Below are 26,828 nucleotides of genomic sequence, written 5' to 3'. Positions count from 1 at the left end.
ACTTGTGGTCAACCCTCAAGAGGTGGGTAGACAAACAAAACCCCACAAATTCTAACAAACTCCAAGCATTGATTATGCAAGAATGGGCTGCCATCAGTCAGGATGGGGCCCAGAAGTTAATTGACAGCATGCCAGCGCGGATTGCAGAGGTATTGAAAAAGAAGGGTCAACACTGCAAATATAGACTCTTTGCATCAACTTCATGTAATTATCAATAAAAGCCTTTGACACTTATGAAATGTTTGTAATTATACTTCAGTATTCCATAGTAACATCTGACAAAAATATCTAAAGACACTGAAGCAGCAAACTTTTTGGAAATTAATATTTGTGTCATTCTCAAAACTTTTGGCCACGACTGAATACAGCTCACTGGCCCTTCTTAAACAAGCCTACTCCCAAACCTGTGGAATTCAGTTGACCACAGACCATGTATCTGAAGTAGTAGACACCTCTCACTAGTGCTGTAAAGAGACCTCTATCAGGAAAAAACATACAGTATGTTACGTGTACATGTTTTACTTTTAATTTGTCATCCAATGGTTGAAATACATGCATAGTACATTGTACCTGTAACTTGGTTCTAAGCCTTGCTGACGTTTGTGATGACTTTGGGGTAGATCAATGTAGTGACACACCACCTATGGTCTGTCTGCGAATACATCATCGAAGAAGAGAGATTGCATTCATTCCGTTTGGCCATTATTGTTTCATCACTGTCAGCAGCAACACAAGTAGAACTATAGAAGCCCTCATTCTGACAACACTGTCTGGTGGTCATTTTTATACAGTACCTCAGTCATTACATACGATCAGGTATTGCCTATATTTGGTGACACAGTTGTGTGAGGCTAAGGCCTTCACAAAGAGAACATTTGTGGATAAGATTATTGGTCGTGGGAAGAGTGAACCTGTTATCATGTGTCTGCCTCTATTTATTTTTTCACCTGACATCACCTGAATAGAAAGGTCCAATCAAAAGTGAATATTAACCAAATTAATAAGGTTCTACTTGCAATGACTGTGATATGTGATTGTTTTTTCCTATAAAACTTTTTATTTTAGATTTGTTTTTGGCCCATTCAACTCTTGGGAGGACAACAATAAGTTTTATATTTTTACATGTACATTCTACACACATTTTGCATGCATGGTAACATTCTTCTTGATCAGATAGCCCTTATACATCCTGGTGGTGTGTTGGGTCATTGTCCCGTTGAAAAACAAATGGTAGTTACATAAAGTGCAAACCAGATGGGATGGTGCATCGCTGCAGAATGCTGTGGCAGCCATGCTGGTTAAGTGTGCCTTGAATTCTAAATAAATCACAGACAGTGTCATCAGTAAAGCACCATCACACCTCCCCCTTGCTTCATGGTGGGAACCACACCTGCGGAGATCATCCATTCACCTACTCTGCGTTTCACAAAGACACGGCGGTTGGAACAAAAATCTCCAAATTGGACTCATCAGACCAAAGGACAGATTCCACCAGTCTAATGTCCATTGCTCATGTTTCTTGGCCCAAGCAAGTCTCTTCTTATTATTGGTGTCCTTTAATAGTGGTTTCTTTGCAGCAATTTGACCACGAAGGCCTGATTCACACGGTCTCCTCTAAACAGTTACCAGAGGTAACTCTGGTTCTTCCTTTCCTGTGGCGGTCCTCATGCGAGCCAGTTTCATCATATCGCTTGATGGTTTTTGCGACTGCACTTGAAGAAACATTCAAGTTTAACTTTTCCGCATTGAAGTAAAGTAATGATGGACTCTCATTTCTCTTTGCCTATTTAAGCTGTTCTTACCAAATAGAGCTATCTTCTGTATACCACCCCTACCTTGTCACAACACAACTGATTGGCTCAAATGCATTAAGAAGGAAAGAAGTTCCACAAATTAATTTTTAACAAGGCACACCTGTTAATTGAAATGCATTCCAGGTGACTACCTCATGGAGCTGGTTGAGAGAATGCCAAGAGTTTGCAAAGCTGTCCTCAAGGCAAAGGGTGTTTACTTTGAAGAACTCAATATATAAAATATATTTTGATATATCAAATCAAATCAAATTTATTTATATAGCCCTTCGTACATCAGCTGATATCTCAAAGTGCTGTACAGAAACCCAGCCTAAAACCCCAAACAGCAAGCAATACAGGTGTAGAAGCACGATGGCTAGGAAAAACTCCCTAGAAAGGCCAAAACCTTGGAAGAAACCTAGAGAGGAACCAGGCTATGTGGGGTGGCCAGTCCTCTTCTGGCTGTGCCAGGTGGAGATTATAACAGAACATGGCCAAGATGTTCAAATGTTTATAAATGACCAGCATGGCCATATAATAATAAGGCAGAACAGTTGAAACTGGAGCAGCAGCGCGGTCAGGTGGACAGGGGACAGCAAGGAGTCATCATGTCAGGTAGTCCTGGTAGTCCATTTAACACTTTGTTGTTTACTACATGATTCCATATGTGTTATTTCACAGTTTTGATGTCTTCACTATTATTCTACATTGTAGAAAACAGTACAATAAAGAAAACCCCTCGAATGAGTAGGAGTGTCCAAACTTTGGACTGGTACTATATACAGTACCATTCAAAAGTTTGGGGTCACTTAGAAATGTCCTTGTTTTTGAAAGAAAATCATAGTTTTTTTGTTCATTTAAAGTAACATCAGATTGATCAGAAGTACAGTGTAGACATTGTTAATGTTGTAAATGCCCATTGTTGCTGGAAACGGCAGATTTATTTTCATGAAATATCGATATTGGTGTACAGAGGCCCATTATCAGCAACCATCACTCCTGTGTTCCAATGGCACGTTGTGTTAGCTAATCCAAATTGATAATTTGAAAAGGCTAATTGATCATTAGAAAACGCTTTTGCAATTGTTAGCACAGCTGAAAACTGTTGTTCTGATTAAAGAAGCAATAAAACTGGCCTTTAGACTAGTTAAGGATCTGGAGCATCAGCATTTGTGGGTTCGATTACAGGCTCAAAATGGCCAGAAACAAAGAACTTTCTTCTGAAACTCATCAGTCTGTTATTGTTCTGGGAAATGAAGGCTATTCCATGTAAGTAATTGCTAAGAAACTGAAGATCTCAAACAATGCTGTGTATTAACCAGAATAGAAAAATGAGGGGGAGGCCCCAGTGCACAACTGAGCAAGAGGACAAGTACATTAGATTGTCTAGAGAAACAGATGCCTCACAAGTCCTCAAATGGCAGATTCATTCAATAGTACCCGCAAAACACCAGTCTCAACATCAACAGTGAAGAGGTGACTCCGGGACTCCTCTGCCCAGTGTCTGTGTTCTTTTGCCCATCTTATAATCTTTTATTGTTATTGGCCAGTCTGAGATATGGCTTTTTCTTTGCAACTCTGCCTAGAAGGCCAGCATCCCGAGTCGACCTCTTCACTGTTGACGTTGAGACGGGAGTTTCGCAGGTAGTTTTTAATGAAGCTGTCAATTTTCCTACTGAACTTATTTGAATGCACTGATTGTTAAGTCACTCTGGTTAGGAGTGTCTGCTAAAGAACAAAAATATGAATGTGAATGTCTGCACAACACCGCCACTCCAGCATGGTGTCCCCCAAACCCACCCATCCAGTCAATCCTCTTGTGACCTCAACCCCATGATTAGTGACCCCATGGTGACCTTTGACCCTGTCTCTCCCCAGGCTGATCAAACACACCAAGCAGCTGCTGGAGGAGAATGAGGAGAGGCTGTGTATCAAAGTCCTGCAGACCCTCCGAGAGATGATGACCAAAGACCGAGGATACGGAGAGAAGGTAAACCACGAGCCACATCACATCGTACCTTACATCCAGCTGCAGCCCTGAACATCTAAGAACATCTCTTTCTTTCAATCACAGTTGGATCGATGAACAGTTCTGTCTAGTGTCTAACCTCTTTTTAGGATTGCTCACATTGTAATACTCATCAACCGATGTCTGGGTGTGTTATATTTATTTTGATGTGATATGGAATTATATGGGTCGATGTAATGAATACACACACACAACTTGGCCAAGCTAGACTGACCTCATGCATACTTGGCTGGCCACTAAACTAACCTGCATGGCCCAATGAAAGCATCCATGTGTGAGGACAAGCATGAAGATGTACTGTAGCTCCAGATGGTCCATCTTCATATAAAAGCTATTGGTTCAGAATGGATGGAATTTCCCTCTTCCATTATACCAAAACCTTTTCAATCTGTGTATAACACCTTTTACTATGGAACGCAATTTTGGTCTTTGCGTGTCAAAAATATACACGTCAAATAACACTATTTGATGCGTCAAATAAGCTTTTAATTTGACACTACAAATAACACAATTCTATAGACCCTTTTCCAGTATGCGACACACTCTTGGCGTCATTAAGAAAGCCAACACCATCTGCGCCCAGTCAATAGCCTAGATTTAAATTTTTATTACTTCAAAATAACTTTTTTTGGTTTCTCATACGCTTACAATTATGTTTGTTTTGATTCTTGCTTGAATAGTCGCTAAGATCATATTGTGTTGTGTAAAATAAATATTTTGGATGCATCAGTGGCTGTTGGCTAGAATGCTATCGCTAATTGATATAGGCTGTGCAAGCCAAGCGCCACCACTATGATCAGTAGCACTGGCAAAGCTGCTGTAAAAAATTTGTTTGCAATACTGCTTTGGTAATAAGGCATTATTTCTTTGACCGAATGGAAAACGTCTGTGTGAGGATCAAATGAGCAGGATCAAAAATGTTAGATGCAGATGTTATTAGCAACTTCTGGGGTAGCTAGCTAACTTAAGCTTGATTACCTAGTTAGCACCAATGCCTGAAACAGCCTGAAAACAATGACCAGCAGAAACTGCAGTTATTTTCAATAATAGCTAGGCAGCCACTTGTGTTCCTACTGAAATCAAATTTCAGTTCATGAAAATAACTAGCTCGCTAGCTATTTGTACATCCCTTTCAATCCCCCTAGAGTCGTTAGACATACCGGTGTGTCAGTCTAAGTTGCATAACAAAATAATTTTAAAAAACATAATATATAATAATATATGCCATTTAGCAGACGCTTTTATCCAAAGCGACTTACAGTCATGTGTGCATACATTCTACGTGCCGGTGTTGCACTTCCGCATCTGCAGTGAAAGGTGGCAGAGCTAGAGCGGTGTTTGTCAGACCATTAGACATCCCGAAAATAGGTTTTCTGTCTGTAGTGTCCGAACGGGTTGACCGAACACGATGGTGTTGTCCGTTTTGCTCTTTGACCCCTACAAGTGTCAGGAGAGTCGTCTGAATTCAGTACAGTCGATGTGCCTATTTCTGTTTAGTGGTGTCCGAACCGTTTGGGCTACAAACTAATGGGACCCTGCTGTGGAAAGGGGAGATTCTCACGATGGTGTTCTCCATTTTGCTATACGACCCCGACAAGTGTCACGGGATTCGTCTGAAGGTACATGATATAAAAATAAATTGAAGTAATAAAGGTAGTTTTGTGCCTACCCCAAAAAAGGGGTTAAATATGTATTAAAAAATATATACAGAACCAGTCAAATGTTTGGACACCTACTCATTCAAGGTTTTTATCTTTACTATTTTTTACGTTGTAGAAAAATAGTGAAGACATCAACACTATGAAATAACACATATAGAATCATGTAGTAACCCAAAAAGTGTTAAGCAAATCAAAATATATTTTATATTTCAGATTCTTCACTGTAGCCACCCTTTGCCTTGATGACAGCTTTACACACTCTTGGCATTCTCTCAACCAGCTTCATGAGGTAGCCACCTGGAATGCATTTCAATTAACAGGTGTGCCTTGTTAAAAGTTAAATAGTGAAATTTCTTTCCTTAACCTTTCTAGGACTGGGGTTCCCACTAGCGGAAAGATACAACTGTTATACATGGAACTTTACATAAACTTAATGCAACCTGTCACGGTTTTCATATGGTGAAGGAGAGTCGGACCAAACTGCAGCGTGTATATTGCGATTATTCGTAAACACGAATAAACACAAACACTACAAAACAATAAACGAAACGAAAACCGAAAACAGCCTATACATGTGTCAACTAACACAGCAAGACACTCAGGACAATCACCCACAATACAACCAAAGAATATGGCTGCCTAAATATGGTTCCCAATCAGAGACAACGATAAACACCTGCCTCTGATTGAGAACCACTTCAGACAGCCATAGACTCTCCTAGAACACCCCACTAAGCTACAATCCCACTAAGCTACACACCACATACAAAAACCCATGTCACACCCTGGCCTGACCAAATACATGAAGAAAAACACAAAATACTTTGACCAGGGCGTGACACAACCGCTGTGTCAGATTTCAAAAAAACTTTACTAAGAAAGCAAACCATGCAATAATCTGAGTACAGCCTTTAGACAACAAAGCAGCCAAAAAGATACCCACCATATTGGGTAGTCAACATTACTCAGAAATAGCATTTTAAATATTCATTTACCTTTGATCTTCATCAGAATGCACTCCCAGGAATCCCCGTTCCACCATAAATGTTTGATTTGTTCGATAATGTCCATCAGTTATGTCCAACTATCTTCTTTTGTTAGGGCGTTTGGTAAACAAATCCATAAGCGCGCTCAGGTCGCGCCGAACTTTGGACGGAAAGTTCAAAAAGTTCAGTTACAGCCCGTAGAAACATGCCAAACTAAGTATGGAGTAAGTCTTTAGGATGTTTTTAACATAAAATGTCATTAATGTTCCAACCGGACAATTCCTTTGTCTGTACAAATGAAGTGGAGCGTAGCTACCTTTCACGTGAGTGCGCCAGACCGAGGCTGTGGCACTCTGCCAGACCACTCACTCAAAGAGCCCTTATGAGCCCCTCCTTTAGAGTAAAATCATCAAAACAGGTTCTAAATACTGTTGACATCTAGTGGAAGCCCTGGGAAGTGAAACATAACTAATATCACCCTGTATCTTCAATGGGGGCTGAGTTGAAAAACTACAAACCTCAGATTTCCCACTTCCTGGTTGGATTTTATCTCAGGTTTTTGCCTGCCATATGAGTTCTGTTATACTCACAGACAAATAGATTTAGAAACTTCAGATTGTTTTTTTATTCAATACTATAAATAATATGCATATATTAGCTTCTGGAACGGACTACGAGGCAGTTCACTCTGGGCACGCTATTCATCCAAAAGTGAAAATGCTGCCCCCTATCCCAAAAAGGTTCATGCTTTTGAGTGTTGTAACAAAGTAGGGGTGTTATACAGAAGATGGCCCTATTTGGTTAACCTCTAGCGTCGAGCAATTGCATATCCGGGAGCGTAATCATAGCCTCAAGCTCATTACCATAACGCAACGTTTCCTATTCATGAAAAGCTTAGCCTTTTGTTAACAACACTGTCATCTAAGATTTGCTTTAACCAAAGCTACACAAGCATTTGTGTAAGAGTATTGATAGCCTAGCATAGCATTAAGCCTAGCATTCAGCAGGCAACATTTTCACAAAAAAAAAAAAGCATTCAAATAAAATCATTTACCTTTTGAAGAACGTCGGATGTTTTGAATGACGAGACTCTCAGTTAGATAGCAAATGTTCATTTTTTTCCAAAAAGATTATTTGTGTAAGAGCAATAGCTCAGTTTTGTTCATCACGTTTGGCTAAGGAAAAAAAAACGAAAATGCAGTCAACACAACGCCAAACTTTTTTCCAAATTAGCTCCATAATATCGACAGAAACATGGCAAACGTTGTTTAGAATCAATCCTCAAGGTGTTATTCACAATTCTATTCGATGAAAAATTATTCCTGGCAGTCGGTTTCTTATCCGAGGCAAACGGAAAAATACTGCAGCTGGAGATTACGCAATAATTGCGACGGAGGACACCAAGCGACCACCTGGTAGATGTAGTGTCTTATGGTCAATCTTCCAATGATATGCCTACAAATACGTCACAATGCTGCAGACACCTTGGGGAAAACGTGGAAAAGTACGCTGACTCCTAGCTCCTCCACAGCCATATAAGGAGTCATTGCCATGAGGCGGTTTCAAAAAATGCGGCACTTCCTGATTGTATTTTTACCTGGGTTTTTTCTGTAACATCAGTTCTGTGGCTCTCACAGACAATATCTTTGCAGTTTTGGAAACGTCAGAGTGTTTTCTTTCCAATTTCAATTATATGCATAGTCGAGCATATTTTCGTGACAAAATATCTTGTTTAAAACGGGAACGTTTTTCATCCAAAAATTTAAATAGCGCCCCCTATATCCAAGACGTTAAGAACAGCTCAAATAAACAGAGAATCATTACTTTAAGACATGAAGGTTAGTCAATCTGGACAATTTCAAGAACTTTGAAAGTTTCTTCAAGTGCAGTTGCAAAAATCATCAAGCGCTATGATGAAACTGGCTCTCATGAGGACCGCCACAGGAAAGGAAAGGCCTTCATGTTCGAATTGCTACAAAGAAACCACTACTAAAGGACACCAATAAGAAGAGGAGACTTGCTTGGGCCAAGAAATACGAGCAATGGACATTAGACCGGTTGAAATCTGTGAGACGCAGAGTAGGTGAACGAATGAGAGTGGAGAGTGATGAAGTGCTGCGTCAGATGACCTGGCCTCCACAATCACCTGACCTCAACTCAATTGAGATGGTTTGGGATGAGTTGGACCACAGAGTGAAGACAAAGCTGCCAACAGGTGCTCAGCATATGTAGGAACTCCTTCAAGACTGTTGGAAAAGCATTCCAGATGAAGCTGGCTGATGGAATGCCAAGAGTGTGCAGAGCGGTCATCAAGGCAAAGGGTACTTTGAAGAATCTAAAATATATTTTGATTTGTTAAGCACTTTTTTGGTTACTACATCATTCCATGTGTGTTATTTCATAGTTGTGATGTCTTCACTATTATTCTACAATATAGAAAATAGTGAAAATAAAGATAAACCCTTGAATGAGTAGGTGTGTCCAAACTTTTGACTGGTACTGTCCATATATATATTTCCTGAGTATAATTCCTAGATTTAGGACAATTTAAAACCTTGTTTTTTGTGATACATTTTTTGACTCTCCTTTTTGCCTTTTATGACTGATATTCAATGCGTGTATATGGGCTTTAGTAGTAACGGACAAAATCAATATTTTATCAAAACATTTATTTTATACCTAAAGGGGTCCAAAAAAATCATCCATAGTATGACCATCTTGAAACAATTCCATATGTCCGCTTAGCACCAGCATTATACCATATGTATCGGTGAATCGCTGTGACATATGAAATAGGAGTGATTAGTGTAATCAATGTGTAATAACTGTGTAAAAAAAGTAATGAAAGTGTTAAGTGAATTGCAGTCCCATCCAGGTCCACAAGCTTATTTGACTCGTCAAATAGTATTATTTTTAAAATTAATTTAACCCTTATTTTACCAGGTAAGTTGACAGAACACATTCTAATTCACAGCAACGACCTGGGGAATAGTTACAGGGAAGCTGGTGATGATTAGATGACCGTGATGGTATGAGGGCCTCTACTCTTACAATAAGTGACATGAGATCTTTTGTGACCACAGAGAGTCAAGACACCTGTTTAATGTCCCATCCGAAAGGCAGCACCCTACACAGGGCAATGTCCCCAATCACTGCCCTGGGGCATTGGGATATTTTTTTTAGACCAGAGGAAAGGGTGTATTTTCTAAAGTATTACATGTTTCATAAGATACACATGACATGAGTGCTTTGAAGACCGTATTTATCGGTTGTTTGAATAAAGTTGATATATGTTCCCTTATGTTGTGGTGTTCACAATGGTACAGCAGCAGCCTGTATCCTCCCTATGCTAACCAATCTAACCCTCCTCTCTTCTCTTTCAGCTCAGGTCCTTTAATGATGAGATGGATATGCCAGAGGTTGTTCCTCTTTTTCTTCTACTTCTTGCTCCCTCTTTCACTTGTTCTGTCAATGTGCCTTTTCCTCTTAAATGTAGGTCTGTGGTTGTGTCTGTATGTGGTGGTGATACGTGTCTGTAGGTAGTACGCCTGGGCTTGTAGTGGTAGTTCTGGTTTGCTTTCCCTCTCACCCTCCCATCCAGTAAGTAAAGCTAAGTGTGTGTGTGCATTAGCCAATAGTGTTATGCTGTTCCAGAGTCCCATGCTGGTAGGGCAGGCTGTCAGTGTGTTTGGACATACCCAGTTTCTCTAAGGCCCCTTTGATGGCGGTGGAGGCCACAAGAAATCTGAACTTATCATGAGGGTCCTCAGTTGATCACAAGTTTTGGGAACCCACATGCAATTTGTGCAATTGTACACATTTTAGAGAACACGTTGCAGTTTTAAAGCAAGTTTGCGGCAATTCTACACATTTTTCCATGGGGCAGAGAGAAGATTTTGCAATATTATAACACATTTAATGCATTTCTACAAATTTCCTGCAATTCTACACATTTTGCCATAGGGTAGAGAGAAATGTTTGCAGTTTTTAATTTGATATCTGAGTGAGACTAACAAAACCAATGGAGGGGCCCTTTTAATTCCCCCCCACCCTTTTAATTCAACCATGAATACTCATTTTAGGTAAATATTTTGCTGACATGGGCTGATTGAGTGACTATCAGTGACTGACATAATAGACAAACTGCTGGTGCACCTTGTGTGTTCTACTATTCTAACTCACGACAGTAGGTTGAGTTGTTTTCATGTATTTTTTATAGGGCCTTCAAAAGGTCTGTGGAATGTGTGTACATGGCTCATTTAGGAACGTCCCTCCCTATTTCCCCAGAAGGATGAAGGGAGCTTTCAGGAGGAGCTTTAGTCAATGATACTGCAGCAGGACCAGGAGTATTTCCTAGTCAGGAAGAACTACAGGGAAATGTTGTTTTACAGGGTCAGCATAGTAGTACGGCTCTCCTGGAGCAAATTAGAGTTAAGTGCCTTGTTCAAGGACACAAATCAACAGATTCTTCACCTTGACTACTTGAACCAGCAACCTTTCAGGTACTGGCCCAACGCTCTAACTGCTAGGCTACCTGCTGTCATAAGAGGAGAGTTTAATATAACTTCTGATACTGTCTGTTTGACCTATAACATGAATTTTGGACCAGTAATGTTGGCTTCTCATGTGTGTGCGCCATTTATTTACCTTCTCTTTTCACAATTTCCTGATTTTAAGTTTTCCTTTCTCTCCATTATCTACCTTTTCAGTGTCTTCCTCATTCTACGTGAGGTCTGGGCTTTCCGCAGGATGTCAGTAGAGGGCACTGTGACGGTATATCTAGGACTAGGAAGGTGTGCGTGTGCGGCTGTGTCCTAGTTTTCCCTGCCTGCAAGTTGCACGATTCCTGGGCCGCTGCCAGCTCTGGGGTGATGGTTACATAACGACCGGGCTGGCTTTTTTTATTTTTCCTGGAACTCAGCCTGCCTCTCTCTCCCTCTACCTGGTACCCAGCCTGCCTCTCTCTCCCTCTACCTGGAACCCAGCCTGCATCTCTCTCTATACCTCTCCCTGCCTCTCTAAACCTCTCGCCCTGCCGCTCTCTCCCTCTCCCTGGAACCCAGCCTGCATCTCTCTCCCTGGAACCCAGCCTGCATCTCTCTCTATACCTCTCCCTGCCTCTCTAAACCTCTCGCCCTGCAGCTCTCTCCCTCTCCCTGGAACCCAGCCTGCATCTCTCTCCCTGCTTCTCTCTCCCTGGAACCCAGCCTGCATCTCTCTCTATACCTCTTCCTGCCTCTCTAAACCTCTCGCCCTGCCGCTCTCTCCCTCTCCCTGGAACCCAGCCTGCATCTCTCTCCCTGCCTCTCTCTCCCTGGAACCCAGCCTGCATCTCTCTCTATACCTCTCCCTGCCTCTCAGCCTGCATCTCTCTCTATACCTCTCCCTGCCTCTCTAAACCTCTCGCCCTGCCGCTCTCTCCCTCTCCCTGGAACCCAGCCTGCATCTCTCTCCCTGCCTCTCTCTCCCTGGAACCCAGCCTGCATCTCTCTCTATACCTCTCCCTGCCTCTCTAAACCTCTCGCCCTGCCGCTCTCTCCCTCTCCCTGGAACCCAGCCTGCCTCTCTCTCCCTGGAACCCAGCCTGCATCTCTCTCGATACCTCTCCCTGCCGCTCTCTCCCTCTCCCTGGAACCCATCCTGCATCTCTCTCCCTGCCTCTCTCTCCATGGAACCCAGCCTGCATCTCTCTCTCTCTACCTCTCTCCCCTCCACTGATGTGTGACCTTCAGAAGTAATAAGCTATAGGGGGTACAGGGTCGGGGGATATAGGAGGTACAGGGTCGGGGGATATAGGAGGTACAGGGTCGGGGGCTATAGGAGGTACAGGGTCGGGGGCTATAGGAGGTACAGGGTCGGGGGATATAGGAGGTACAGGGTCGGGGGATATAGGAGGTACAGGGTCGAGGGATATAGGAGGTACAGGGTCGGGGGCTATAGGAGGTACAGGGTCGGGGGATATAGGAGGTACAGGGTCGGGGGATATAGGAGGTACAGGGTCGGGGGATATAGGGGGTACAGGGTCGGGGCTATAGGGGTACAGGGTCGGTGCTATAGGAGGTACAGGGTCGGGGGGTATAGGGGTACAGGGTCGGGGCTATAGGGGTACAGGGTCGGGGCTATAGGGGGTACAGGGTCGGGGCTATAGGAGGTACAGGGTCGGGGGATATAGGGGTACAGGGTCGGGGGATATAGGGGGTACAGGGTCGGGGGATATAGGGGGTACAGGGTCGGGGCTATAGGAGGTACAGGGTCGGGGGATATAGGGGTACAGGGTCGGGGCTATAGGAGGTACAGGGTCGGGGGATATAGGGGGTACAGGGTCGGGGCTATAGGGGGTACAGGGTCGGGGCTATAGGGGGTACAGGGTCGGGGCTATAGGAGGTACAGGGTCGGGACTATAGGAGGTACAGGGTCGGGGCTATAGGAGGTACAGGGTCGGGGGATATAGGGGTACAGGGTCGGGGCTATAGGAGGTACAGGGTCGGGGGATATAGGGGGTACAGGGTCGGGGCTATAGGAGGTACAGGGTCGGGGGATATAGGGGTACAGGGTCGGGGCTATAGGAGGTCCAGGGTCGGGGGATATAGGGGGTACAGGGTCGGGGCTATAGGGGGTACAGGGTCGGTGCTATAGGAGGTACAGGGTCGGGGTATAGGGGGTACAGGGTCGGGGCTATAGGGGTACAGGGTCGGGGCTATAGGGGGTACAGGGTCGGGGCTATAGGAGGTACAGGGTCGGGGTATAGGGGGTACAGGGTCGGGGCTATAGGGGGTACAGGGTCGGGGCTATAGGGGGTACAGGGTCGGGGCTATAGGAGGTACAGGGTCGGGGGATATAGGGGGTACAGGGTCGGGGATATAGGGGGTACAGGGTCGGGGATATAGGGGTACAGGGTCGGGGCTATAGGAGGTACAGGGTCGGGGGATATAGGGGTACAGGGTCGGGGCTATAGGAGGTACAGGGTCGGGGGATATAGGGGGTACAGGGTCGGGGCTATAGGGGGTACAGGGTCGGGGCTATAGGAGGTACAGGGTCGGGGGATATAGGAGGTACAGGGTCGGGGGATATAGGGGGTACTGGGTCGGGGATATAGGAGGTACAGGGTCGGGGCTATAGGGGTACAGGGTCGGGGGATATAGGAGGTACAGGGTCGGGGCTATCGGGGCTATAGGAGGTACAGGGTCGGGGGATATAGGAGGTACAGGGTCGGGGGATATAGGGGGTACAGGATGGCGGCTATAGGAGGTCCAGGGTCGGGGGATATAGGGGGTACAGGGTCGGGGGATATAGGGGGTACAGGGTCGGGGCTATAGGGGGTACAGGGTCGGGGCTATAGGAGGTACAGGGTCGGGGGATATAGGAGGTACAGGGTCGGGGCTATAGGAGGTACAGGGTCGGAGCTATAGCAGGTACAGGGTCGGGGCTATAGGAGGTACAGGGTCGGAGGATATAGGGGGTACAGGGTCGGGGCTATAGGAGGTACAGGGTCGGGGGATATAGGGGGTACAGGGTCGGGGCTATAGGAGGTACAGGGTCGGGCGAAATAGGGGGTACGTGGTCGGGGGATATAGGAGGTACAGGGTCGGGGCTATAGGGGGTACAGGGTCGGGGGATATAGGAGGTACAGGGTAGGGGCTATAGGGGGTACAGGGTCGGGGGATATAGGAAGTACAGGGTCGGGACTATAGGGGGTACAGGGTCGGGGGATATAGGAAGTACAGGGTCGGGACTATAGGGGGTACAGGGTTGGGGGATATAGGAGGTACAGGGTCGGGGGCTATAGGAGGTACAGGGTCGGGGGCTATAGGAGGTACAGGGTCGGGGGATATAGGAGGTACAGGGTCGAGGCTATAGGAGGTACAGGGTCGGGGGATATAGGAGGTACAGGGTCGGGGCTATAGGGGGTACAGGGTTGGGGGATATAGGGGGTACAGGGTCGGGGCTATAGGAGGTACAGGGTCGGGGGATATAGGAGGTACAGGGTCGGGGCTATAGGAGGTACAGGGTCGGGGCTATAGGAGGTACAGGGTCGGGGCTATAGGAGGTACAGGGTCGGGGCTATAGGAGGTACAGGGTCGGGGCTATAGGAGGTACAGGGTCGGGGATATAGGGGGTACAGGGTCGGGGCTATAGGAGGTACAGGGTCGGGGGATATAGGGGGTACAGGGTCGGGGCTATAGGAGGTACAGGGTCGGGGGATATAGGGGGTACAGGGTCGGGGCTATAGGAGGTACAGGGTCGGGGATATAGGGGTACAGGGTCGGGGCTATAGGTGGTACAGGGTCGGTGCTATAGGAGGTACAGGGTCGGGGATATAGGGGTACAGGGTCGGGGCTATAGGGGGTACAGGGTCGGGGCTATAGGGGGTACAGGGTCGGGGCTATAGGGGGTACAGGGTCGGGGGATATAGGGGTACAGGGTCGGGGATATAGGGGGTACAGGGTCGGGGCTATAGGAGGTACAGGGTCGGGGATATAGGGGGGGATATAGGGGGTACAGGGTCGGGGGATATAGGGGGTACAGGGTCGGGGCTATAGGAGGTCAGGGGGGGATATAGGGGGTACAGGGTCGGGGCTATAGGAGGTACAGGGTCGGGGGATATAGGGGGTACAGGGTCGGGGCTATAGGAGGTACAGGGTCGGGGGATATAGGAAGTACAGGGTCGGGGCTATAGGAGGTACAGGGTCGGGGGATATAGGGGTACAGGGTCGGGGCTATAGGGGGTACAGGGTCGGTGCTATAGGAGGTACAGGGTCGGGGGATATAGGGGTACAGGGTCGGGGGATATAGGGGGTACAGGGTCGGGGGATATAGGAGGTACAGGGTCGGGGGATATAGGGGGTACAGGGTCGGGGGATATAGGAGGTACAGGGTCGGGGCTATAGGAGGTACAGGTTCTGCGGATATAGTAGGTACAGGGTCGGGGGCTATAGGATGTACAGGGTCGGGGGCTATAGGAGGTACAGGGTCGGGGGCTATAGGAGGTACAGGGTCGGGGCTATAGGAGGTACAGGGTCGGGGGATATAGGAGGTACAGGGTCGGGGATATAGGAGGTACAGGGTCGGGGGATATAGGGGGTACAGGGTCGGGGGATATAGGAGGTTTTTTATTTTATTTTTTTTATTTCACCTTTATTTAACCAGGTAGGCTAGTTGAGAACAAGTTCTCATTTGCAACTGCGACCTGGCCAAGATAAAGCATAGCAGTGTGAACAGACAACACAGAGTTACACATGGAGTAAACAATTAGCAAGTCAATAACACAGTAGAAAAAAATGGGCAGTCTATATACAATGTGTGCAAAAGGCATGAGGAGGTAGGCGAATAATACAATTTTGCAGATTAACACTGGAGTGATAAATGATCAGATGGGCATGTACAGGTAGAGATATTGGTGTGCAAAAGAGCAGAAAAGTAAATAAATAAAAACAGTATAAAAACAGTATGGGAATGAGGTAGGTGAAAAGGGGTGAGCTATTTACCTATAGACTATGTACAGCTGCAGCGATCGGTTAGCTGCTCGGATAGCTGATGTTTGAAGTTGGAGAGGGAGATAAAAGTCTCCAACTTCAGCGATTTTTGCAATTCGTTCCAGTCACAGGCAGCAGAGTACTGGAACGAAAGGCGGCCAAATGAGGTGTTGGCTTTAGGGATGATCAGTGAGATACACCTGCTGGAGCGCGTGCTACGGATGGGTGTTGCTATCGTGACCAGTGAACTGAGATAAGGCGGAGCTTTACCTAGCATGGACTTGTAGATGACCTGGAGCCAGTGGGTCTGGCGACGAATATGTAGTGAGGGCCAGCCGACTAGAGCATACAAGTCGCAGTGGTGGGTGGTATAAGGTGCTTTAGTGACAAAACGGATGGCACTGTGATAGACTGCATCCAGTTTGCTGAGTAGAGTGTTGGAAGCAATTTTGTAGATGACATCGCCGAAGTCGAGGATCGGTAGGATAGTCAGTTTTACTAGGGTAAGCTTGGCAGCGTGAGTGAAGGAGGCTTTGTTGCGGAATAGAAAGCCGACTCTGGATTTGATTTTTGATTGGAGATGTTTGATGTGAGTCTGGAAGGAGAGTTTGCAGTCTAGCCAGACACCTAGGTACTTATAGATGTCCACATATTCAAGGTTGGAACCATCCAGGGTGGTGATGCTAGTCGGGCATGCGGGTGCAGGCAGCGATCGGTTGAAAAGCATGCATTTGGTTTTACTCGCGTTTAAGAGCAGTTGGAGGCCACGGAAGGAGTGCTGTATGGCATTGAAGCTCGTTTGGAGGTTGGATAGCACAGTGTCCAATGACGGGCCGAAAGTATATAGAATGGTGTCGTCTGCGTAGAGGTGGATCAGGGAATCGCCCGCAGCAAGAGCAACATCATTGATATATACAGAGAAAAGAGTCGGCCCGAGAATTGAACCCTGTGGCACCCCCATAGAGACTGCCAGAGGACCGGACAGCATGCCCTCTGATTTGACACACTGAACTCTGTCTGCAAAGTAATTGGAGAACCAGGCAAGGCAGTCATCCGAAAAACCGAGGCTGTTGAGTCTGCCGATAAGAATTTGGTGATTGACAGAGTCGAAAGCCTTGGCGAGGTCGATGAAGACGGCTGCACAGTACTGTCTTTTATCGATGGCGGTTATGATATCATTTAGTACCTTGAGTGTGGCTGAGGTGCACCCGTGACCGGCTCGGAAACCAGATTGCACAGCGGAGAAGGTACGGTGGGATTCGAGATGGTCAGTGACCTGTTTGTTGACTTGGCTTTCGAAGACCGTAGATAGGCAGGGCAGGATGGATATAGGTCTATAGCAGTTTGGGTCCAGGGTGTCTCCCCCTTTGAAGAGGGGGATGACTGCGGCAGCTTTCCAATCCTTGGGGATCTCAGACGATATGAAAGAGAGGTTGAACAGGCTGGTAATAGGGGTTGCGACAATGGCGGCAGATAGTTTCAGAAATAGCGGGTCCAGATTGTCAAGCCCAGCTGATTTGTACGGGTCCAGGTTTTGCAGCTCTTTCAGAACATCTGCTATCTGGATTTGGGTAAAGGAGAACCTGGAGAGGCTTGGGTGAGGAACTACGGGGGCGGAGCTGTTGGCCGAGGTTGGAGTAGCCAGGCGGAAGGCATGGCCAGCCGTTGAGAAGTGCTTATTGAAGTTTTCGATAATCATGGATTTATCGGTGGAGACCGTGTTTCCTAGCCTCAGTGCAGTGGGCAGCTGGGAGGAGGTGCTCTTGTTCTCCATGGACTTCACAGTGTCCCAGAACTTTTTGGAGTTGGAGCTACAGGATGCAAACTTCTGCCTGAAGAAGCTGGCCTTAGCTTTCCTGACTGACTGCGTGTATTGGTTCCTGACTTCCCTGAACAGGTACATATCACGGGGTACAGGTACAGGGTCGGGGGATATAGGGGGTACAGGGTCGGGGGATATAGGAGGTACAGGGTCGGGGGATATAGGGGGTACAGGGTCGGGCTATAGGGGGTACAGGGTTGGGGCTATAGGAGGTACAGGGTTGGGGCTATAGGAGGTACAGGGTCGGGGCTATAGGAGGTACAGGGTCGGGGCTATAGGAGGTACAGGGTCGGGGGATATAGGGGGTACATGGTCGGGGCTATAGGAGGTACAGGGTCGGGGGATATAGGGGGTACAGGGTCGGGGCTATAGGGGGTACAGGGTCGGGGCTATAGGAGGTACAGGGTCGGGGGATATAGGGGGTACAGGGTTGGGGCTATAGGGGGTACAGGGTTGGGGCTATAGGGGGTACAGGGTTGGGGGATATAGGGGGTACAGGGTCGGGGGATATAGGGGGTACAGGGTCAGGGGGTACAGGGTCGGGGCTATAGGGGGTACAGGGTCGGGGGATATAGGAGGTACAGGGTCGGGGCTATAGGAGGTACAGGGTCGGGGGATATAGGGGGTACAGGGTCGGGGGATATAGGGGGTACAGGGTTGGGGGCTATAGGGCATACAGGGCGTACCCTCCTCAATTCTGTTCCAACTAACAGGGGTGATCAGTTTTGCACTAACTACAGAAAACTGCCAAAATAATGAGAACGCTTGAGTAAATGAGGGATAAAAGTATATTGAAGCAGGTGCTTTCACACAGGTGTGTTTCCTGAGTACCTGAGCAATTACCATCCTATCATGCTTATTGTCATGTCTAAAGATGCCCAGTTGCCCATCATTTTGGCTACCATGGCTAGAAGAAGAGATCTCAGTGAATTTGAAAGATGGTTAAAAGGGTGTCTGTGTGTCTGTTACCAGATCTCAACCCAATTGAATGCTAATGGGAGATTCTGGAGCGGTGCCTGAGACAGTGTTTTCTACCACCATCAAGAAACCACCAAATTATGGGATTTCTTGTGGAAGAATGGTGTCGCATCCCTCCAATAGAGTTCCAGACACTTGTAGAATCTATGCCAAGGTGCATTGAAGCTGTGCTGGCGTCTCATGGTGCCCAACGCCCTATTAAGACACTTTATGTTAGGATTTCCTTTATTTTGGCAGTTACCTGTATCTCGATTCAACACATCAAGGGCTTCAATATTGATTAAAGTTGGTTAGGTGAAGACAAATGTTTGTCAGTATTAGGCTAGAACCCTGTGGGTTGACTGGGTTCCCCAGAACCAGGATAGGAAACCACGCGTGTAAAACTTCAGTGATTGACGGTTGAATGAGGTATTTCATAATGTACCGTATGGACCAACCTTAGCTTGGTAACTGATAGATGAGGCCGTGACTGCAGAGTACACACACATTCACATCGTCCTCCGCCTGAGCTGGGGCCTGTGTTGCCTCACTCAGCTTGTTATGTAAGGTAGTGGAGTTGGCTCCACTGCAGATTGCCAGGTTTTACAGTCTTCCCTTAACACCTGGGCCCAGGATTTAAAGAGGAAGGCAAATCAGTTAGAGAGACCTAGGCTCTGTTTAGAAGAGTCTAACATAACAGAGCAGTCCGATACAAATGGTGTACAGCAGATCTGATACTCATGTAGAATAGGGAATTGTATCAGCTCTATACAGTACATATCCATCTGCCACGTTCTGAATTATTATTTTACCCTACTAAATAGGTCCCCATGGTTAACCAAGTACGAAGGTAGTTCCAGACCAGCCAATTGTTACCAAAATTTGACACTCACTAGGCTGGAACTCACCTTGGCTCTAGATCTTGGGTGGTACATGTTTGATAAAAGCAGGTCAGTTGCAGTGAAAATGACAGAGAGCAACATACTATTTTAATTAGGTTCCCTTGATGTCTTTATGGTGTTTGGACACAGTGAGCAGCCAAGCGGTAAACCCCAGGATCCATTTCGGTCACAACGAAACTAAACATGACTCCGTCTCCCTCCGCCTGCTAAAGCACAAACACATGGACGTGCACACACACGCGCCCCCCCCTCCCCCCCGTACATAAGCTTGCACGCGTGTGTGTATACACGTAAAACTGTATGTGTGTGTTTCCTCTAATGGGGAAGCTGGAGATTTCAGAGACCGACAGCAGGGGCTTGCCGTGGGGAGATTCCAACTCGGTGGAACGGTTTTTGAAGAGGATGTGGTGAGCATGAAGAGTTGCTGTGCGGTCACTGTGGTCGGCCCGTGGGCGGTGTGGAGAGGGAGCAGATCTGCGTGACGGTGGCTGTCTGGCTTTGATGTGGTCACAGTGGGGGAGGATGGTGTAGCCACTTCTGACTGAGCTGCAGTAGGACAACCCTGCCTCTGCTTCTCTACTGGGACACACTAACATAAACCCTAACCCAAATTGTAACCATAAACCTAACCCCTATGCTTAAAATAGCCTTTGTCCTCATGGGGATGTGAGAAATGTCCCCACGAGGGATAATTATTCTTGATTTACTATCCTTGTGGGGACTTTAGGGGATTTTCATTACCCCCAAGGATAGAACAACCCCTCCACACACCTACAGCCCTCTGGTTATGGCAGAGCCCCTGTGTTGTCCTGTCTGACCTTGTTTCAGTGGGACCCATGGTTGTGCTGGCAGAGCTGTCTCAGGGGGACCCATGGTTGTGCTGGCAGAGCTGTCTGACCTTGTTTCAGGGAGACCCATGGTTGTGCTGGCAGAGCTGTCTCAGGGGGACCCATGGTTGTGCTGGCAGAGCTGTCTGACCTTGTTTCAGTGGGACCCATGGTTGTGCTGGCAGAGCTGTCTGACCTTGTTTCAGGGAGACCCATGGTTGTGCTGGCAGAGCTGTCTGATTATGTTTCAGGGGGACCCATGGTTGTGCTGGCAGAGCTGTCTGATTATGTTTCAGGGGGACCCATGGTTGTGCTGGCAGAGCTGTCTGACCTTGTTTCAGTGGGACCCATGGTTGTGCTGGCAGAGCTGTCTGACCTTGTTTCAGGGAGACCCATGGTTGTGCTGGCAGAGCTGTCTGATTATGTTTCAGGGGGACCCATGGTTGTGCTGGCAGAGCTGTCTGATTATGTTTCAGGGGGACCCATGGTTGTGCTGGCAGAGCTGTCTGACCTTGTTTCAGGGGGATCCATGGTTGTGCTGGCAGAGCTGTCTGACCTTGTTTCAGGGGGACCCATGGTTGTGCTGGCAGAGCTGTCTGACCTTGCTTCAGGGAGACTCATGGTTGTGCTGGCAGAGCTGTCTCAGGGGGACCCATGGTTGTGCTGGCAGAGCTGTCTGACCTTGTTTCAGGGAGACCCATGGTTGTGCTGGCAGAGCTGTCTGACCTTGTTTCAGGGGGACCCATGGTTGTGCTGGCAGAGCTGTCTCAGGGGGACCCATGGTTGTGCTGGCAGAGCTGTTTCAGGGGGACCCATGGTTGTGCTGGCAGAGCTGTTTCAGGGGGACCCATGGTTGTGCTGGCAGAGCTGTTTCAGGGGGACCCATGGTTCTGCTGGCAGAGCTGTTTCAGGGGGACCCATGGTTGTGCTGGCAGAGCTGTTTCAGGGGGACCCATGGTTGTGCTGGCAGAGCTGTTTCAGGGGGACCCATGGTTGTGCTGGCAGAGCTGTCTGACCTTGTTTCAGGGGGACCCATGGTTGTGCTGGCAGAGCTGTCTGACCTTGTTTCAGGGGGACCCATGGTTGTGCTGGCAGAGCTGTCTGACCTTGTTTCAGGGGGACCCATGGTTGTGCTGGCAGAGCTGTCTGACCTTGTTTCAGGGGGACCCATGGTTGTGCTGGCAGAGCTGTCTGACCTTGTTTCAGGGAGACCCGTGGTTGTGCTGGCAGAGCTGTGTGACCTTGTTTCAGGGGGACCCATGGTTGTGCTGGCAGAGCTGTCTGACCTTGTTTCAGGGGGACCCATGGTTGTGCTGGCAGAGCTGTCTGACCTTGTTTCAGGGAGACCCGTGGTTGTGCTGGCAGAGCTGTCTGACCTTGTTTCAGGGGGACCCATGGTTGTGCTGGCAGAGCTGTCTGACCTTGTTTCAGGGGGACCCATGGTTGTGCTGGCAGAGCTGTCTGACCTTGTTTCAGGGGGACCCATGGTTGTGCTGGCAGAGCTGTCTGACCTTGTTTCAGGGGGACCCATGGTTGTGCTGGCAGAGCTGTCTGACCTTGTTTCAGGGGGACCCATGGTTGTGCTGGCAGAGCTGTCTGACCTTGTTTCAGGGGGACCCATGGTTGTGCTGGCTGAGCTGTCTGACCTTGTTTCAGGGGGACCCATGGTTGTGCTTGCAGAGCTGTCTGACCTTGTTTCAGGGGGACCCATGGTTGTGCTGGCAGAGCTGTCTGACCTTGTTTCAGGGGGACCCATGGTTGTGCTGGCAGAGCTGTCTGACCTTGTTTCAGGGGGACCCATGGTTGTGCTGGCAGAGCTGTCTGATTATGTTTCAGGGGGACCCATGGTTGTGCTGGCAGAGCTGTCTGACCTTGTTTCAGGGAGACCCATGGTTGTGCTGGCAGAGCTGTCTGACCTTGTCTCAGGGGGACCCATGGTTGTGCTGGCAGAGCTGTCTGATTATGTTTCAGGGAGACCCATGGTTGTGCTGGCAGAGCTGTCTGACCTTGTCTCAGGGGGACCCATGGTTGTGCTGGCAGAGCTGTCTGATTATGTTTCAGGGAGACCCATGGTTGTGCTGGCAGAGCTGTCTGATTATGTTTCAGGGGGACCCATGGTTGTGCTGGCAGAGCTGTCTGATTATGTTTCAGGGGGACCCATGGTTGTGCTGGCAGAGCTGTCTGACCTTGTTTCAGGGGGACCCATGGTTGTGCTGGCAGAGCTGTCTGACCTTGTTTCAGGGGGACCCATGGTTGTGCTGGCAGAGCTGTCTGACCTTGTTTCAGGGGGACCCATGGTTGTGCTGGCAGAGCTGTCTGACCTTGTTTCAGGGAGACCCGTGGTTGTGCTGGCAGAGCTGTGTGACCTTGTTTCAGGGGGACCCATGGTTGTGCTGGCAGAGCTGTCTGACCTTGTTTCAGGGGGACCCATGGTTGTGCTGGCAGAGCTGTCTGACCTTGTTTCAGGGGGACCCATGGTTGTGCTGGCAGAGCTGTCTGACCTTGTTTCAGGGGGACCCATGGTTGTGCTGGCAGAGCTGTCTGATTATGTTTCAGGGGGACCCATGGTTGTGCTGGCAGAGCTGTCTGACCTTGTCTCAGGGGGACCCATGGTTGTGCTGGCAGAGCTGTCTGATTATGTTTCATGGAGACCCATGGTTGTGCTGGCAGAGCTGTCTGACCTTGTCTCAGGGGGACCCATGGTTGTGCTGGCAGAGCTGTCTGATTATGTTTCATGGAGACCCATGGTTGTGCTGGCAGAGCTGTCTGATTATGTTTCAGGGAGACTCATGGTTGTGCTGGCAGAGCTGTCTGATTATGTTTCAGGGGGACCCATGGTTGTGCTGGCAGAGCTGTCTGACCTTGTTTCAGGGAGACCCATGGTTGTGCTGGCAGAGCTGTCTAACCTTGTTTCAAGGGGACCCATGGTTGTGCTGGCAGAGCTGTCTGACCTTGTTTCAGGGGGACCCATGGTTGTGCTGGCAGAGCTGTCTGACCTTGTTTCAGGGGGACCCATGGTTGTGCTGGCAGAGCTGTCTGATTATGTTTCAGGGAGACCCATGGTTGTGCTGGCTGAGCTGTCTGACCTTGTTTCAGGGGGACCCATGGTTGTGCTGGCTGAGCTGTCTGATTATGTTTCATGGAGACCCATGGTTGTGCTGGCAGAGCTGTCTGATTATGTTTCAGGGGGACCCATGGTTGTGCTGGCAGAGCTGTCTGATTATGTTTCAGGGGGACCCATGGTTGTGCTGGCAGAGCTGTCTGATTATGTTTCAGGGGGACCCATGGTTGTGCTGGCTGAGCTGTCTGATTATGTTTCATGGAGACCCATGGTTGTGCTGGCAGAGCTGTCTGATTATGTTTCAGGGGGACCCATGGTTGTGCTGGCAGAGCTGTCTGATTATGTTTCAGGGGGACCCATGGTTGTGCTGGCAGAGCTGTCTGATTATGTTTCAGGGGGACCCATGGTTGTGCTGGCTGAGCTGTCTGATTATGTTTCAGGGGGACCCATGGTTGTGCTGGCAGAGCTGTCTGATTATGTTTCAGGGGGACCCATGGTTGTGCTGGCAGAGCTGTCTGACCTTGTTTCAGGGGGACCCATGGTTGTGCTGGCAGAGCTGTCTGACCTTGTTTCAGGGGGACCCATGGTTGTGCTGGCTGAGCTGTCTGATTATGTTTCAGGGGGACCCATGGTTGTGCTGGCAGAGCTGTCTGATTATGTTTCAGGGGGACCCATGGTTGTGCTGGCAGAGTTGTCTGATTATGTTTCAGGGGGACCCATGGTTGTGCTGGCAGAGCTGTCTGATTATGTTTCAGGGGGACCCATGGTTGTGCTGGCAGAGCTGTCTGATTATGTTTCAGGGGGACCCATGGTTGTGCTGGCAGAGCTGTCTGATTATGTTTCAGGGGGACCCATGGTTGTGCTGGCAGAGCTGTCTGATTATGTTTCAGGGGGACCCATGGTTGTGCTGGCAGAGCTGTCTGATTATGTTTCAGGGGGACCCATGTTTGTGCTGGCTGAGCTGTCTGATTATGTTTCAGGGGGACCCATGGTTGTGCTGGCAGAGCTGTCTGATTATGTTTCAGGGGGACCCATGTTTGTGCTGGCTGAGCTGTCTGATTATGTTTCAGGGGGACCCATGGTTGTGCTGGCAGAGCTGTCTGATTATGTTTCAGGGGGACCCATGGTTGTGCTGGCAGAGCTGTCTGATTATGTTTCAGGGGGACCCATGGTTGTGCTGGCAGAGCTGTCTGATTATGTTTCAGGGGGACCCATGGTTGTGCTGGCTGAGCTGTCTGATTATGTTTCAGGGAGACCCATGGTTGTGCTGGCAGAGCTGTCTGATTATGTTTCAGGGGGACCCATGGTTGTGCTGGCAGAGCTGTCTGATTATGTTTCAGGGGGACCCATGGTTGTGCTGGCAGAGCTGTCTGATTATGTTTCAGGGGGACCCATGGTTGTGCTGGCAGAGCTGTCTGATTATGTTTCAGGGGGACCCATGGTTGTGCTGGCAGTGCCCCAGTGTTGTGTTTTGTTGTTTTATTCTCTCTCTGTTTTGTTTTGGTGACATATGGGCTCTCTAAGCTCCTGTGTGTCACTAGTTCAGTGTCCTGGTTCCCTCCTGAGCAACATTATGTTAACCCCCTCTCTCCCTCCCCCATCCACACCTCCCTCCACTCCCCTTCTAGTGTTTCTTATGTAATGAACATGATTTCATGGGAGCCTGGTCCTACTCCAAGCAGTTGTAGCTAGCTACCAGGAATTACAAATGTAGATACTGTATTTGGATGATTCATGTGTAGCTAGGGTTGCACATTTTGGGGAATATTCAGAGGTGGAATCTTTCCTTGGGAATTAACGGAAATAATGCAAATTAATATTAATGCCAATTAAATCTAGATGTTTGTTGCATTGGATATATTTACCATGTCATATGGAGACAGAAACATACACCATTTACCTTATCATGAGTAGACATAATTGCAAATTATTCAATCCTTCCAATAGAAGAAAACAAAACGATGTAGTTACGAATTGAACTTTAATTAAATGAGTTGACTCTTCACATGGGATGATTTCACTGAACAACAAAAGAAAGGGAATATTGAATGATCCCCAATGATCCCAAAAACCTTTCTCAAAATACATCTGTAAAATTATAGTCTAGAAACTAAAGCTTTGGTTGTCTTCCACTCAGGCATCCATGTCTTCTTCCTGGACCTCCTCAATGTCCACGTCTTGAACATCAGATTCTGAGGACTCATTGTCACTGTTACTTTCTAACCTTGTTGAGGAAGGCTCGTTGTCAGGCTCAAAAAGCCTCAAATTTGCCCGGATGGCCACCAATTTCTTAACACTTGTATTGGTCAGCCTGTTGCATGCTTTGGTGTGTGTGTTCCCAAACAAGGACCAGTTGCACTCTGAGGCGGCTGATGTTGGTGGGATTTGGAGGATGATGGAGGCAACAGGGGAAAGAGCCTCAGATCCACAAAGTCCCTTCCACCAGGTGGCTGATGAGATATTTGGCATGACTGCCACATTGCATCTCCATCCCAAAGCCCTTGCTTGGAAGTGTACTTCGCCAGACTGCCAAGAGCTGCTACTTGATGACCCGTCACATACCTAACCATTTCCTTGGCTCTTTTGTAGTGTGTCTATTGTTTTCAGTGCCATGATGTCCTTGAGGAGCAGATTCAATGCATGAGCAGCACAGTCAATGGGTGTGATGTGAGGGTAGGACTCCTCCACTTGAGACGAAGCAGCCTTCATGTTCGCAGCATTGTCTGTCACCAGTGCAAGTACCTTCTGTGGTCCAAGGTCATTGATGACTGCCTTCATCTCATCTGCAATGTAGAGACCGGTGCGTCTGTTGTACCTTGTAGAATACTGGTTGAGGGGTGGAGATGATGTAGTTAATTATTGCCCACGAACATTCAACCACCCTTCAGAGATGATTGTAATACAGTCTGCTTTCTCTATGATTTGCTTGACCTTCACTTGAACTCTGTTGAACTCTGCATCCAGCAAATGAGTAGATAAAGGATGTCTGGTTGAAGGGGTGTATGCTGGGTGCATTTCTCTGACTACGTTCCTCCATTGAGTCAAAAAAAACTCTTATTCCAGGAGGACCATAAGCTGTTGCTATCGATATGGTGTGTGATTCATCATTTTCACCTCGAAAAGAAGTAGAGGGACTTTGTCAGAGGTTGCTTGTTGTGGGCGGTGAGGGAACTTTATGCACTTGGCCAGATGATTCTGCGTCTTTGTTGCATTCTTCACATATGATTTGGCACAGTATTTTCAAATGTACACTGCTTCTCCTTTTACATTAGCTACAGTGAAATGTCTCCACACATCAGATAGTGCCCGTGGCATTT

At 47.8% G+C, this 26,828-nt stretch overlaps 2 protein-coding genes across 9 annotated transcripts in view; one reads left to right on the top strand and one right to left on the bottom strand.

Annotated features, from left to right (window-relative positions):
* LOC118400343 (inositol 1,4,5-trisphosphate receptor type 1-like) overlaps positions 1–26,828 on the top strand; it is a 218,401-nt gene that overhangs the window by 77,135 nt on the left and 114,438 nt on the right. For 3 of the 4 annotated variants that reach the window (XM_052473595.1, XM_052473594.1, XM_052473593.1), the window contains exons 38-39: positions 3,672–3,783; positions 9,853–9,888. In XM_052473595.1, coding sequence (XP_052329555.1) covers positions 3,672–3,783; positions 9,853–9,888 — 148 coding nt within the window. The remainder of the gene's footprint in view (positions 1–3,671; positions 3,784–9,852; positions 9,889–26,828) is intronic. The other variant, XM_052473596.1, reaches the window with a different exon arrangement.
* LOC127910319 (polycystic kidney disease protein 1-like 3) lies at positions 21,185–24,008 on the bottom strand. Of its 5 annotated transcripts, none has more exons than XM_052473597.1 (5): positions 23,402–24,008; positions 22,817–22,951; positions 22,142–22,231; positions 21,737–22,051; positions 21,185–21,646 (listed from the first exon to the last, which is right to left on the bottom strand). In XM_052473597.1, the coding sequence occupies exons 1-5, from the start codon at positions 23,464–23,466 to the stop codon at positions 21,358–21,360; spliced, it is 894 nt and encodes a 297-aa protein (XP_052329557.1). In that variant the 5' UTR covers positions 23,467–24,008; the 3' UTR covers positions 21,185–21,357. The 5 variants fall into 5 exon arrangements, with proteins under 5 accessions (XP_052329557.1, XP_052329560.1, XP_052329559.1 ...); XM_052473600.1 differs by having other exon boundaries at positions 21,185–21,601; positions 21,782–22,051; XM_052473599.1 differs by having other exon boundaries at positions 21,827–22,051.

This window comes from Oncorhynchus keta, chromosome 21 (assembly GCF_023373465.1).
Source record: "Oncorhynchus keta strain PuntledgeMale-10-30-2019 chromosome 21, Oket_V2, whole genome shotgun sequence".
NCBI classification, from domain to species: Eukaryota; Metazoa; Chordata; class Actinopteri; order Salmoniformes; family Salmonidae; genus Oncorhynchus; species Oncorhynchus keta.
The sequence above is the reverse complement of the archived record's forward strand: the minus strand, read 5'-3'. Positions and strand labels throughout refer to the sequence as shown.